At 39.4% G+C, this 14,554-nt stretch overlaps 1 protein-coding gene across 6 annotated transcripts in view; it reads left to right on the top strand.

Moving 5' to 3' along the window:
• The window catches only part of Arhgef28 (Rho guanine nucleotide exchange factor 28), a 285,671-nt gene that overhangs the window by 109,038 nt on the left and 162,079 nt on the right, over positions 1-14,554 (top strand). For all 6 annotated transcript variants that reach the window (XM_074077301.1, XM_074077300.1, XM_074077298.1 and 3 more), the window contains one exon: positions 12,839-13,022. In XM_074077301.1, coding sequence (XP_073933402.1) covers positions 12,839-13,022 — 184 coding nt within the window. The remainder of the gene's footprint in view (positions 1-12,838; positions 13,023-14,554) is intronic.

Genomic DNA, 14,554 nt, shown 5'->3' with positions numbered 1-14,554 from the left:
TCTCTAGTACCTGTTCCCCTTTTCCTATTGGCCTCAGTTGCTTTTAAGGTATCTGCTTTAGTTTCTCTGCGTTAAGGGCAACAAATGCTAGCTAGTTTTCAAAGCCCACTTCTTTAAGAAAGTCATATATAATTTCTCACACATACCTTTAAACTCAGGCATAGCAAATTGAAATATTCAAGATATTTTTTCCAGAGTAAATTATAATTCTGAAAAATGAATTAAGACCCTGTTGCGGTTCTTGGATGGAGGTTGTTCATGTGATCAAAGTTCTGCTCACAGGCAGATGTTCTGTTCCTTACAAAACACATGGGATTCTTTGCTATTTTAATAAAAAAATAACAAAACTTGGAGTTATAAAGATTATGCCAGGAATTGAATCTGCATGGAAAAATATTAAAACCTTTAACAAAATAAAGTTTGATCTGTTAGATTGCTTTAATGAGTTTATGGAGTGCAACTTTCCCTCTGCCTTTAGAAACTCATTCTATGCACAGAAGAAAACTTGAGAGTAAGCTAAATGAGCTTCTACAACTTTTCTTCATGACTGTCTTAGACTCACCGTTCAATACAGCGGACATGTTTAGGGAGCTGGTTTCTCATTCTGTGAATATTTGGTTGGTGGGGGAGCAGCCCCCCCAAAAGGATCAGTTAGTGGAACTGGTAGGATCCAGTGGGGAATAGTGTAGAGAATTTAATGCCTTAATTACTTATTCCAAAGATTAGATTAAGAATATACTCCATAACTTGCAAATAACACCACAATAGATTTAAGCTTCAATCTAGAAATTAGAGAACCACTCATGAGGTGCAGAATACATGTGGTAAAAACAAGTTTGAGTAGTGACTGCTTATGTAAAAACCAATCACAGCATAGTGAGTAGGGGCTGAAGGGAAGAAGAGAAAACCTTCCCACAGGCCATGCATATCGTATGGCACAGGGAAGGTAAATGTCATGCTACTAAGAAGGAGGGCGGTATCATGTCCCTTAACAACAATGTTTTCCTGTGCTTTACAACTAATGAGAGGGAAAAAAAAAAAAGAAAAAAATATGCAAAGGACAAATGGAATTCAGAAGAAGGTTTGTAAGAGTAAGCATTCTTTGCCAATTGCTAAAATGTATCTTGATTGTTAGGGTTTAGTAGGGAGTTTTAATAGTAGAATGGTTTTAATAGCGTTTTTTTTTTTTTTAATCTGCAGGAAAAACCACTGAGAATTACCAGTTATTTACGAAAGACTGCAGGGTAGTGGCCAATTTTATGTGACCTCTGCATCTTGTTTCAAGCCACATAGTCAGAACCATTACTTTTTTTCTAGGCAACAAGAGAAAGGGAATGTGTGGCCAGCAGTGTTTGACCGAGGAGGAGAATGTCTGTTTCCCTTCCTTCAAATGCAGAAAAGAGATGTTTAGTTGATAAGAGGCAAGCTTTGTTTAACACTTGAAATGGAGCTTGGCTTGTGTTTTTATCCCTGAATACAGTCTGTTGGCTACAGGTACAGAAAGAAAGTAGAGCAGGGCTCAGGAGTGGACACTGCTGCCGGCCATGCTTCACTGCCTTCATTTTAAGCAGGGGCAGGGGCATGGTGAGTCATACGCCTTGTTTGCTGACTGCACAAGATGTGACCTGTCAGCTTTGTCATTCTGCTCCAAAGCTTTGTACTGGACAGCAAGTTTGAAGTGACATTGGCTAAAACACCACTGAGTAGAAACTCATTTAAGACGGATTTATTTCAAAATATAAGTTTCCAGCTTTTTATTTTCCAATTTTGAAATAAATGAGTTATGGGTAGCAATTGATCTTGGAGGTCTATATGTTTCTCTTGAAATCTTGATTTTTTAAAAAAGCCATTGTGTATGCATTCTGTATTGCATTTTAGTCTTTTGTCACTTCTGATGGTATCTATTGGAACAAATATCTCCACCCCCCCCTTTTCTGATATGTTAAGCTGGTATTATTTCTTTCCGTTGCTAAGGTAACACATGGGGTGAATATTAATGGTGGGGAGAATGTTCTTTGGAATGGATAATTATGGTAAATTGATAAAAAATTATTTTAGAATGCTTATCTATGCATTTGTGTATTGTTTGTGACATTTTAAATTCTTAATTTAAAAAGCTGCTTTCTTTATCATATATCCCTTTTTTTAGCTTTTCATTTTTAAGGACTACTATTTCTGAAAGTAGAGAATATAATATAGAATTGAATCCTAAGAAAAGGATTTTTGCCCCCTGAAATGATTTGGGTTTATTTTTCAGCTTAAGTCACTACCCCTTACTGAACACGTTCTCTGTTTAAGGTACTATATTTTAAAGAAGAAAAAACAGTGGAGACTCTTACTTAAGAAATAAGCTTCTTATTTTTGTTTGTCAGCAATGGCCTTTAGACTGAAAGAGAGAATTACATATTCACTCGCACATCTGGGAAATGGAGCATAAGGTTATATTCGGGTCATTTTTTCTCCCTTAATTATAATTTTCAAGGAAGAAGAATGTAAATGGAAGCTTTTATTTTTAAACACCCCACCCTAATGTGCTTCCTAAAGGACTCTAAGCCATGGGTGTTTTGAAGTTCTCCTCTGGCTGGCCGGGTCTCATCCCTGCCTCCTCTCTTCTGGGATCCCTTCAAACATGCAGGATGCATGTGGCAGGTTTTGATGGCATATAGGGGGCTAGAATTGAGCTTGAAAATGATAGCAGCCAAGAACACTTATCTTGAAGGAAAAATTTAAAACTTTGCTATTTTCATGGATTTCTTAGTAGGATTTGAATGCTGACAGCCGTCCTTGTACTATTTTTTTTCAAACACAAATGATACATAAGTTTTAAAACTACCAATCCTTGGAGGTTAAAAAGTCAGAGGTTGAAGAAGATGAGTGGGAGAGGCCTAGAAAGAGGGTGGAAAGGAATTGGAAGTGATGGGTGGGCTCTTAGGAAAATGGCCAGGTGTGGGTCCTGTTCAGTCCCCCTTTCCTTAGTCCCCAGAGTCGTTTACAAGGCCTGTGTTGACTCAAATGTGAGCCTTGATGCCGGCATGAAGCTATATAAATAGAAACTTCCCAAAATCTTGTAAATCCCAACCCACATTTCTGTACACCCACTTTCCTTTTCGACCCCTGTGGCTGTGGTCACTTGTATTTTGCAGGCCTGTCAGGAGAGTTTGTGTGCACATGAGGCCAGCACCGGAGAAAGGCCTGAGCCTGAGGTCTGAGCCTTCCTTCAAATTGGTGCAGCTGTTTCCTTTTTCTTGTTTTTCTTCTCCTTATCAATTTGTTGATTTATTAAGGTTCTACCTCTTTTTGCACTCTTTTAAAAAAAAGTCTACTTTGGGCCTTTTTGTTCTTTTACAGATTTTTCATACTAACTCTTCCTTCCCATCTATAATTTATAACAGGAGACACAAGTATATGTAGTATTAAATGATTCTATCTTTGATTTAAAAAATACAAATGTAGTTTCTAATTCTTAGAGTAGAAAGCCTAATTTTTATAGTTTTGATTTTGTTGCTGTTGTTGGCTTCAAAATGTTTTCCTTCTCAAGTGTACTGCAGTTGAGAATAATCGAAGCCACCCTTTGCATAATGGGATACATAGTAGTTAAGAGCTTGAGTATTGGAGGTAGATGAGGAGGTTCAAATCCTGATGTCCCATTTACTCTCTGAGTGAATTTAAGTAATCACACAGCTGTGTCACATCTCAGTTTCTGGCCCTATGAAATGAGGATAATGATTAGGACTACCTCATCGCATGACTGTCAGGATCAAATGAGAAACTGCACATAAAGCTCGCTATAGAAACGAGGAATGCAAAATCTTTGCCATACTTACTGACACCTAATAAGCATGAAATAGATGGTGTTGTAGTGTTTCATTTCTTTGTTTTCATTCATACATCTAAATTTTCGCTTAGCTTTTTTTCCCAACCTCCCCAACCTCGTCCCAGGTAGGCAGTGCCTTTCACACTGATTTCCTCTTTGATTGGTCCCACTACCTTCCGCCTCTCTTCTCCGCAGAATATCTCTCATTGATCACACCTGTGATGCTGGGGGGGCGGCGGTTAAAATCTCTTAATGGTGCTGTAGCTTATACCTAGTTTCATATTCCTTAATGTTGAACTGAGGACCTAAGGCTCTGACATCTAATCAGTGACCAGGTTCCTGCTGTGCTCGAGTTCAGACTACCACTGTAGACTTCAAAGGCCAGTTGCAAGGCATGATGGGTCCACACCTTTTTTGCTTGCCAACAATACAATGAAACTGTGATGTATTTTCATATGTGTCCCAAACAGAACAGACTCCCTGGAGGATCATCTGGGGAATAGGGGTTGTGTGTCTAAGAATTCCAGCATACCTGTGGTGTGAGGGCAAAGAAGAAGAGAGGCCAATACACAGTCGGCTCCCAGCAAGTATCTATGGTATGAATGGATAGCGGGCTTGAATCATAGCCTTGCAGAAATATTATCAAATGAAAGAAAAATGGATTGCAAGGCTGGAAAGGAGGTCTGGCATAATTGCTGCTTGCAACACCTAATGACTGACCACCTGCTGCCTGAGGCATGGGATTACAGCATATTTGTCTTAATGGCACATCTGCTGTCCTACACTGATGCAATTGTAGTGTGTGCTAAGCAGGCGGCTAGTTCCCTTCAATTATGCTTTTAAATTATAACCAGAGGAAAACTGCTTTCAAACATACCATGTATCTATTTAGTGCCCGTTTATTATAATTTTTATATTAAAAAAGATCGGACAAATGTGTTTAACTGCTAGGTCCCCCTAACAGTGGCTTTCATGATTCTTGAGAGCTTGTCACATATGTATTTTCATTACAGACTCCTGACATTCCAGGCAGTAGGGTAGGCAGATATCACTTCCTTATTATATATCAGGCAACTTGAAACTTGAAAATTAAATGGCCTCCCAAAGTTATAGCTTGGTAAATACCATAACCCAGGTCTTTAGTCCTTTAGTTTGTCCCCCTTTGCACTCTGCCTGCATTCTTAATACCTTGCACTGATGCCCACACTGTATAACTCAGTCTGGAAATGTCCTACTCCCCCACAGACCGTGAAAGCCCAAAATGGGGTCACCATCTTGGAGTTCAACAAAAGACTTTTTAGCATTTCAACTGGTTTAGTACTAGTTCCACAAACTACAGTAGACTAGCCTACATGACATAACAAATCCATAAAGTACATTCCATTGTGTACATAATGCATGTTTTCTGGGTGATTGGTATTTTTCCGGATTCTTCTCAGTCAGGGTGGTTAACTTCTGAGTGTCTCAGATGCATCTGGCAGAAAAGAAGCTGCAGGGAGCTAAGGCCTGCCATTGTGCTTGCATTGCTCTTCCTCTTCTACCCTTTGTCTTTACAGTACGTGGCCATGCCTGCCATATTGAGCTCCTTAGAATGTTCTGTCTCCAACGTTCTCATATGTCTTAATATTTGCAATTCCTATCCTGGATTCATCAGCCTCCCATCTTCTGTGTAGAAGGATGATTTGTGTATATGCATACCAGATCCCCGAGCAGACTACATAAATGGAAGTTGCTATAAGACACACCCCTTTTCTTTTTTTCATTGAGAATCCAGAAAATATCTCAGAGATTGTGTGTGATGCTCATGCTAAATTCTCTCTTCTACTCTTCATGTGAAGTTTTGCTAATATTTTCTCTTTCATTGGCTTACATTTTTACAACTTATTTTTGGCATTGTGTAAATATCTGTGCACTTTCATATCATTATATATGATATGGTATAGATTGAATTAATTTAACCTGTAGATCAGTTTTCTTCTAGGCCAGATAGTTTCCTTATTTCTATTTACACTCTGTGTCCAGGCCTAGAGCTATAGCTCATCAGACAGTGATTTCATGGGTCAGGCATTGACTTTATTCTAAATGAAAGTGAGCTGGCTGTACACTGCTCAAAGACAGGGACATGTCCACCTTTGTGTGGACACAAAGAAACTGGTCTCACTCAATGTTTGTCTACTGAATGACTTGGATACATAAGCTGAGACCTCCATGAATATATATGTAGCTATGGAACTCAGAGTAGAACTTATTTGAATGAATTGAATTTGTGTGTGTTAAAAAGTATTTTCATTTTCCAAAAATTTACTGTATTGAATGTATTTCAATAGCTTCACTCAGGAGCTATAAAGTATTACTAAATCCTAAAAAATTGAAGCATTTCTGAATTGTCACTATATGTATTATATATATAGTGTGATTATAATTATGGGACTGTTTGGGGGGACAAGGTAGAGGAGGGAAAGAAAGAGAATGATAGGGTTGACTAATATCAAATACATTGTGTCTATGTATGAAGACGGCATAAGGAATCTCACTGAAAGCTGTTGAAAAATCAGGGAAAAGAGAGAGCAATAGAGAAGGTAATCTGATCAAAGTACAATGTAATCATACAGGAAACCCACAGTGAAACTCTTGTACAATTAATATACACAAATAGAAATGTCATTTGCTTCTAGATTATGGTCCTTATCACATTCTAGCTTTAATATTTTGCTAAATGTTTAAGTCTGTTTCTTGGCTTAGCAGTAAATAATGTGGATAAAAGAGGACTTGTTTTTTGTTGTTATTGTTTTGTAAAGAGAACTTGTAAAAGTCACAGAAAACTTTTATTGCTGTTGTTCTTTGGTGGCATTCTTTTTAGCTGATGATGGATCTTCAGAACTGATTGGGCAGACAGTGTCTAAAGGTGAAGCCACAAGGATGTGCTTTGCTGACACTTAATGTGTGTCTCTTAATGACTTCAGGTAGCAGATCCCAACCCTGGCTTTACCTTAGAGTCTCTTGAGACTGTTTAGGAAGGATTGATGCTTAGGCCTCCCTTCAGAAATTCTGATTTAATTCTGGAGAGGACTTTGAACATCAGTCAGTTTTAAATCACATTTCCTCCTATGTGTACATGCATATTTTGTGTGTTTGAGAGAGAGTAAGAAGGTGAGGGAGATGAGAAAGTGGGAGAGGGAGACAGAGACCAAAAGACAGAGGTGGTAGCAGCAGACCCTAGAAGTTCCAATATCCATCAGTCTTTTCCCATCACACTCTTTTCCTTTCCCTCAGAGAAATTATATTCTGTGTTTTTAAGACAGGGTCTCAAAATGTCACATAGGCTGTCCTTGAATTTGTGATCTCCTGCCTTAGCCTCCTGAGTGCTGGGATTATAGGTGTGTGCTATTGTGTCCAGCTTGAATCCTGTGTATTCCTTTGTGACTTGATCCCCACTCTATATTGTGTTTGTTACTTTCTTCTGTTAGTCTGTAATTCATTTTTGATGTTAGTATAGTAATTATACTATATTGCAATTTATTGTACTGCTGATAGGCATTAAGATTACTTCTAATTTTGAATCTTATGTTTTTGTGCATATTTCTTGGTGTACACAAGTCACAAGCCTTGCTAGGGTTTATATGTAGGAATGGAATTGTTATGGAGTGGGTTTACTATAATGTTTTCTTCAGTTAGATGCTGTCACTACGTGTTCCAAAGTGTGTGTACCACTTTACATCTCTCTCGCAGTCATTGTGAATTGCAGAGAATTTGACTGATTCATTAATTATATTATTTTAATGGCCTTTAACTTTTAGAGTTTTAAGTTCTTGACAAACTTGAATAGAAGGTACAGAGATTTTCTGTGTGCTCCTTGCCCCCACACATGCATGGGCTCCCGTACTGTCAATGTCCCTCACAGAGTGGTACATTTGTTGAAGTGATGAATCTACAGGGCTAAGTTAAATTTCCGATCTTCTAACCTGAATTTCTTGCTAATTGAAAGGTATAGTTAGACCTTGTATACATATGATAATGGTTCCAAATATAGATTAACTAAAAAATAAAACCACTTTTGTTATTGTTGTTTTGGTACTGGGAATTGAACTCAGGGTCTCGTGCTTGATAGGCAAGTGCTCTACCACTGGAGCCACACTCTTGGCCCTAAGCATTTTCCTTTACTAGCCACCAAATTGTCTGGCTGTCTCTCCTCTTGTGCCTTAGATGTTCTGGAAGTCCTCTGGGTGTGTGCTGTTTTTCATACATCTGTGCTCACCATTGTCACTGCAGGGTTAGACATGCTTAGTATTGTGCCAGCCGCATTTTGTAGACAAAGAAACTGATGTGTAAAGTGAGGAGCATGGGGCTTCAGCTTCCTTCCCTGTCTTGGGGCACTTGGGCTGTCATTGTGTTGTAATGGGAGTGGATTGTTGAATGTCACAACCTGTTCAGTGCTTTCTGTGTCTGGGTGATCATGCTCCCAGGCTGTTGCAAGTCAGACTTTTTAATGTTTGCCATTAGAGCAATTATTAGTAATTCCATTTTAGTTACATTAGTTCAGATAACCCTGGTACCAACTAAACAGGAAGAGATGTATTTAGTTGAGAACTTTTTTTCATTTTAATTAAAGAGTTTTACCTCTGCCAAATTGTATAACTCCTTTCTACAATTTGTTTCCTGGCTGCTGTTAAGTAATCTGAAATTCTCTAACAAGCAGAATTATTTCTATTTGTCATAATACTGTTTGCTTTCTTCTGTATTCTGAGCTTTCATACTGAATGAGACAGTTCTCTCTCTCTTGCAACATTCTGGTGAGTTTCTTATTTATTTTCTTTAAGCATCCTTTCCCCCTCCCTGAAAGCCTTTGGAAAAGAGAGACAGAAAGATAGATAGACAGATACAGACAGACAGACACACATACAGAGGGTCAAAAGTGAGGTTTTCAGTCTGTCTCAATAGTTCACTGTTCTTTCCCACTGGAGATGTGAGGGTGGAGCCGAAAGCAGATGATAGGGAGCTGGGACAAGCAGGTTAGGCTTGGAAGGCTCACTCTATTGGTCAGTTGAATACAGTGAACTGCACCCCGGTTTTAACGATGTTTAGGACATTGCAGTCTGCACTGTAGGCAGCACCATCTAAACAGTTCATGCCGCGTTTGCCTTTACCAATGCTATTATTCTAAAAAGGAACACAAAAGGTTTAGAGGTTCCCACTTGATCATATTTTTCTTGAAAGAAAATTGTAGCCTGTACAGCCATGGACTGTTGTGTTTCTCATAAGATTCAGATTGGGATCTGTGACTTGGAAATTCATCCAAGTGTGGCTGGCTAATACCTCATGCTCACAAGCTGTCCTATACTATTGTGTGTACAAGTGAATGCACGTGTGTGTGTGTGTGTGTTTTGTTGCCCTATCCTAGCAAGCCTCTTCCTGGCTATTATTTAAAGTGAAAGACAAATGCAAATGTTGTCAACATGCCCTGTTGGGAATCCTTTAAGAATTTGCCCCCTACTTTTTAATCAAATGAGTAAAATTGTCAAAAAATTAAAGGATAAGATAAAGATCAGTTCTTTAATAGCCAATGCTTGCCTGGCATACATGAGGCCCTGGGTTCAATCCCCACCCCTGCAAATTAGAAAACAAAACAAAAATACCCCAAGAGAGTCAATACGACTCTTTCTATTTCCATTAAGATGAAGTATAGTAAACAAATGTCTGGAAGCAGTGTGCATCCTTGTCTGTGTTTAGCTCTTTTGGCATTTGGGGCATTACTTTAATGGGATATGTGCTGTGTCACACAGACAAATGATGAACTTGGTTTATTTCACTGTGATAAGAGCTTATTTACATATTTGAACTCTAAAGCCTTATATGCATAGAAATAGCAGTATAAACCAGTGAAAAATGTAAATGAAGCAGTTTTATTTTGCATTCACATACAAAGGAGTATTGCCTTCTGGTTGTTCTGAATTAGAGTTTTGTTAGATGCTGGCTCCCCAAATACCATCAACACAGCCTACTGGCAAGCTGTGCCATCATTATAAAGGGGACTCCACTGCCTTAGTGGTGTCATGGTGAGGGTGAGGAAGGCTGGAATCCATTGAGAAGTTGGAGTTTGGTTTAATAAAGAGTTTTATTCTAAGGGTGGTGGTGACCACAGTGAGGACTGGCAGGCTGAGAGGGGAGCCTGGTTATGACTGGGTAGGGATCATGCTACAGTTTTGAATCAGATTGAAGTCATCTATAAACTGTCTGTTGATAGTTCCTACCAGAGTTGATGAGTCTTGAGGGAAGTTCCTGCAGTGAACAATTAGTCATCTGCCTGGGCAGGAATCCCTGGGAGCAGTAAACTTATGCTAATGAGACAGTGGAGCAATAAAGTCATGGTAATGTGGACAGTGAGCCGTGTGGGGGAGCGGGCAGTTTTGTCCTTGGTATCCTGCTTGTGTGTGGGAATGCATAGTTTCTGTTCTCAGATTTTACTCAAGAGGCATCTGAGGTAGAGCTAACAATGGTGGATGCCCCATGTAGCAGCACAGCCAAACCCTAACAGCCAACTTTCATAGGTACTCACCAGGAAAGAACTAGTAGTCATTCACAGACTTCTTCATTCATCCAGTATGCAAAGGTTTAGAGAGCACATACCACGTGCCAGGCACTGTGTTAGTACTTGGGACACCACAGGTAGAAGACAAAGTCCCTACACTCTTGGGCCTTTATTCTAGTGTGATACAGACTGGAGCAAGCTTTCTCTCACTCCTGGTTATTATTGAACCTAGCTGAGCCTAACCGTGGGTGACAAGAGATGCAGAAAGGACACAGGATAGATAGACAGACAGAAAGTGGGATCAGGTGTGTTGGGTACTTGGGTAGAGACACCCAACAGCCTCATTGCTTCTTATCCCTCTTAATCTCTTCTCTTTACTCTGCTTCTTTTCTTTAAGGCCTTACTCTTTTGCAATTCTTTAAAACTTTGCTTCTAAAAGTCTTCTTTTCTGTTCTTTTAAACCTCTTTCCTTAGACTCACTCTGTCCCATGTTTTCTCTTAGCTCTTCTTTAGCATAATTTCTCTTGAAGTCTTTGCCCTCAGACTTGCACTGTCTCATGTTCTCTCTTTAGCTTTCTTAAAGTCTCGGTCCTTAGACTTGCATTGTCCTATGTTCTCTTTCGTTTAGCTTTTCTAAAGCCTAAGTTCTCGATGTAGGCTTGTACTGTCCTCGCAAGCTGCCAACCAATTCTATCAACCGCTCTTTAGCAACTCCCCTTTAACAATTCTCCTTCAGCAATTCTTTTCCCTTCAGCAACTCATTTTCCTCTTCAACAATCCTCCCTCTAGCTGTTTCCCTTCAGCCAAAAAATCCCCCATCAAAAAGCCTCATGTCATTCAAAAGCCTCCCTTCATCAAAAAGCCTCCCTTCATCCAAAAAGCCCCCAAAAACCTCATGTCCTCCTTCAGTGAGTCTTTTATATCCAATGGTAAACAAGGAGGTGGAGCACAGTTTGGGGGGAGGGGCATGACATTGTAACAAGAGAAACCTGCATTTCTGCTTCTAAACAACTTAGGAAAAGCAGCTGAGCTGCATCTCACCTTCTCGCTCTTTTCTGCTGCTGGGGCTGTGCCAAATCTCAGCCTACAGATTATTTGACATAGACATCTTAGGAAAAGCAGCTTCTCTGCATCTTACTCTAGCCTTATTCTGTGGCTGGGGCTGTGCCAAACTCAGCCTGCAGAATGTTGAGTACAACTGTACTTATGTCCTCATAAGCTTCTTCTACTCCACTCTCCAAGGTACAGCACTGTCTGACTCAGGCTGCAAACACACCCAGCAGCATTGCTTACTGGAGGGTCTGTGGCTCAAGTTCCCCCTGCACTGCTTATGTCAGCAGATCATGTTTAGGATGTTAAAATGAGGCTTGCTTTTAAGGTGTGTTAATTGCCAGGGAGCTCATAGGCATTTGCTTTCATTTATTTACTTATTTTTTGAGACCCAGTCTTTACTATGTTACCCAGACTGGTCTTAAATTCCTGGGCTCAAGTAATCCTCCAGCCTCAGCCTCCTGAGTGCTTGGATTATAGGCATATGCCACCATGACAATTTGGGCCTAGTTTTGGCAACACAGGCAAATGTTTTTTCTTTTACATATTTACAACACAATGTTTATCATAGATGAGCTGTGCTCCAGGTACTGGACCATTACCCTAAGAATATAGGTGTAAAAACTCTATACAAATTAGGTACTTTTAATATACACAAATAATGGAGATTTTTAACAGCCAATCACAGTTCAATTCCATAAGTACTTAACGGCTTGTGGTATTACCAGGTACTATGCTAGGCATTAGGAATTGAAAACCTTCCAGAACCTGTCAGCCTGTAAGATGATATAGTCAGGAAAGAATGATATTGCAGAGCAACAAACACTGCACTAGAAGCCATAACACAGAGCCCTCTGCCAGGGGCATTCAGAGGCCCAGGCCCAGCTTGTTGCAAAGCATTGTGGTGACTTTGGCAATCCTGAAGTAATCTCAGGGATATGTGAGGTTGGAGGAAGTCTGTGGTCTTGTTTTATGGACATAGGATGCTGCTTTCTTTTGCAGCTTCATGTCAGGAGGAGCAGCTCTAAGGACAAAGGGTGGAAACAGAGCTCCTTTATGGTTTTGATCTCTGAGAGCTTCCTGTGCAAGTAATAGGATCTCTTTAGTGGATACCTTGGAAATTGCCTGTTTTTCCCCCTGCCCCCAAAGGGTGGTCTTTTCCCAGAACCTGGCTTCCTTAGATGACTTTCCTGCACATTTAGTGACAGGTGAAGGCAGTGTGTAGTGTAACTGGTGGGAAGAACATTGTACAATGGTGAGCAGATCTGGATCCAGCATCTGTTGACTCCCTGAGCTTGGGTAAATCCCCAGACTGCTCTACATTCACAGTGAGGTGCTGAGATTAGCTGCTTTTGGTTCCTTCCAGCTCTGACATTTTTATTAGGGCCAAATACAAAACAAATTCCGTGAATGGAGAAACTAATGTGGCATGTTTTCTTTTTCTCCAGTGTCTCTACATAGAGAGTCTCTTTTACACCTGGCCGTGAGATGGGGCTTGGCTAAGCTTTCTCGCTTCCTCCTGTGTCTCCCTGGGGGAGTCCAGGCCTTGGCCATACCCAATGAAGACGGTACCACGCCGTTAGACTTAGCTTCACATGGTGGACATTCCATGCTGATGGAAGACATCACAAAGTGAGTTCAGCTGCCTGATAGTTTCTTTCTTAATTGTTTTTTATAAAGTCTGCCAAGTTAAAGAAGAATGGAAACAATCAAGCCATAAGCTAATGTTGATTTATGTTTTTTACTGTTAGTTCTCATGTACCCAAACAAATAAACATTTATTACTTAAACAGATGTGTTTGGTGTTAGCATTTCACAAAAGAGAGACAGGTTAAAAACACTCTCCAATGTCTCCATAGGGGAGATAGTGAAAAAAAGAAGTTGGGGAAACAGTAGACTAACCCCTAGTTATCTTTTAGGTTTCAAATTTCAATTCCTGAGTTAAATTCTTTTATGATTATGATGAATAAATATTAATCACAATTTACATTATATGTGGCCATTTGTTTCACATGTCTCCCTTCTGTCACTTGAGAGCTGGGATCATTTGTTTTGCCCTCTGAACTATTCCTAGTATAGTGCCAAGCTCACAATTTTCATTGAAAGAATATGAATTTATTGTATCAGTGGATAACAAACTCTATGGTAGTATTAACCAATGAAATGGTCATTACAGTTTAGTTAAGTAGCGTAAAGGAACTTTTTAGTAACTATAAATTTCTCTGTTTTGACGATGATATCAACACTTCCAATGACAAATGAGTGTATTGTTTGTTACTTAGAATGGTTCAGATCAATCACTATTCTTAACTTTTGAAAGGGAGATACATATATAGTGATTGTCTTGATTTAACATGTGGTAAAATACAAAATGTAAATGGAAAAATACAGTGAAAATTACAAAGTACTACATAACTATTAAATGTTAGCATATAGTTACTTGTTGTTTCTGACATGATGGACTGGTTTTTCTTGTTTGGCTCATGGAACTCAATGTAATTAATTTAATGTAACTAATTAGTAATATAGTGCATAAGTGAATGTTAGAGCAGAAATCAAAGCTTCCTCTTTTTTATTTTCCCCATTTGATCAAATGACCATCATCCAAGGGACAAGCCTGTCCAAGCTTCTCCAAAGGGAATTGCCTTTTTCTTTTGGTTAACATGACCCCATGTTCTTAGCTAAAAATTGCAAGGCAAGAATGTGTCCTTTGAATTACTCATCACAGATGGTTCATTGTCCCCTGAGGTTCTGGAGGCAGACTTCTTCATCTGCTGGTAGCTTTGCAGCTCTTTTCTATGTCTAAGATCAGAAGATATTATTATGTATTTTGAAGGTTTATATGTTTAATAAACCTGCTCATGGATGGGATTGAAAGTAGACTATAAACTCAATTCTGATCGAATGCTTACAGGCTCCATATCCTGAATTAGCAGCAGTGGTCTTACTACTCAGACTCAGAGCCCATTCATCTCACTGGCTTATTTTTGGTATGGGATTAGTTTTCTGGAATATTCTGGAGTCTTTGCAGCAATTAATGTGAAGAGTTTGGAGAAGTTCCCTCAATCTTTCAGTTCAACCACTCTCTTTTGATCTCTCCTTTTCACTCCATATGGTGGAGATCATATTTATTTCACAGTACAGATGCTTCTTGACTTACAATG

Source organism: Castor canadensis, chromosome 6 (assembly GCF_047511655.1).
Source record: "Castor canadensis chromosome 6, mCasCan1.hap1v2, whole genome shotgun sequence".
In the NCBI taxonomy this organism is placed as follows: Eukaryota; Metazoa; Chordata; class Mammalia; order Rodentia; family Castoridae; genus Castor; species Castor canadensis.
Note: the sequence above shows the minus strand (reverse complement) of the source record. Positions and strands in the feature narration are given on the sequence as shown.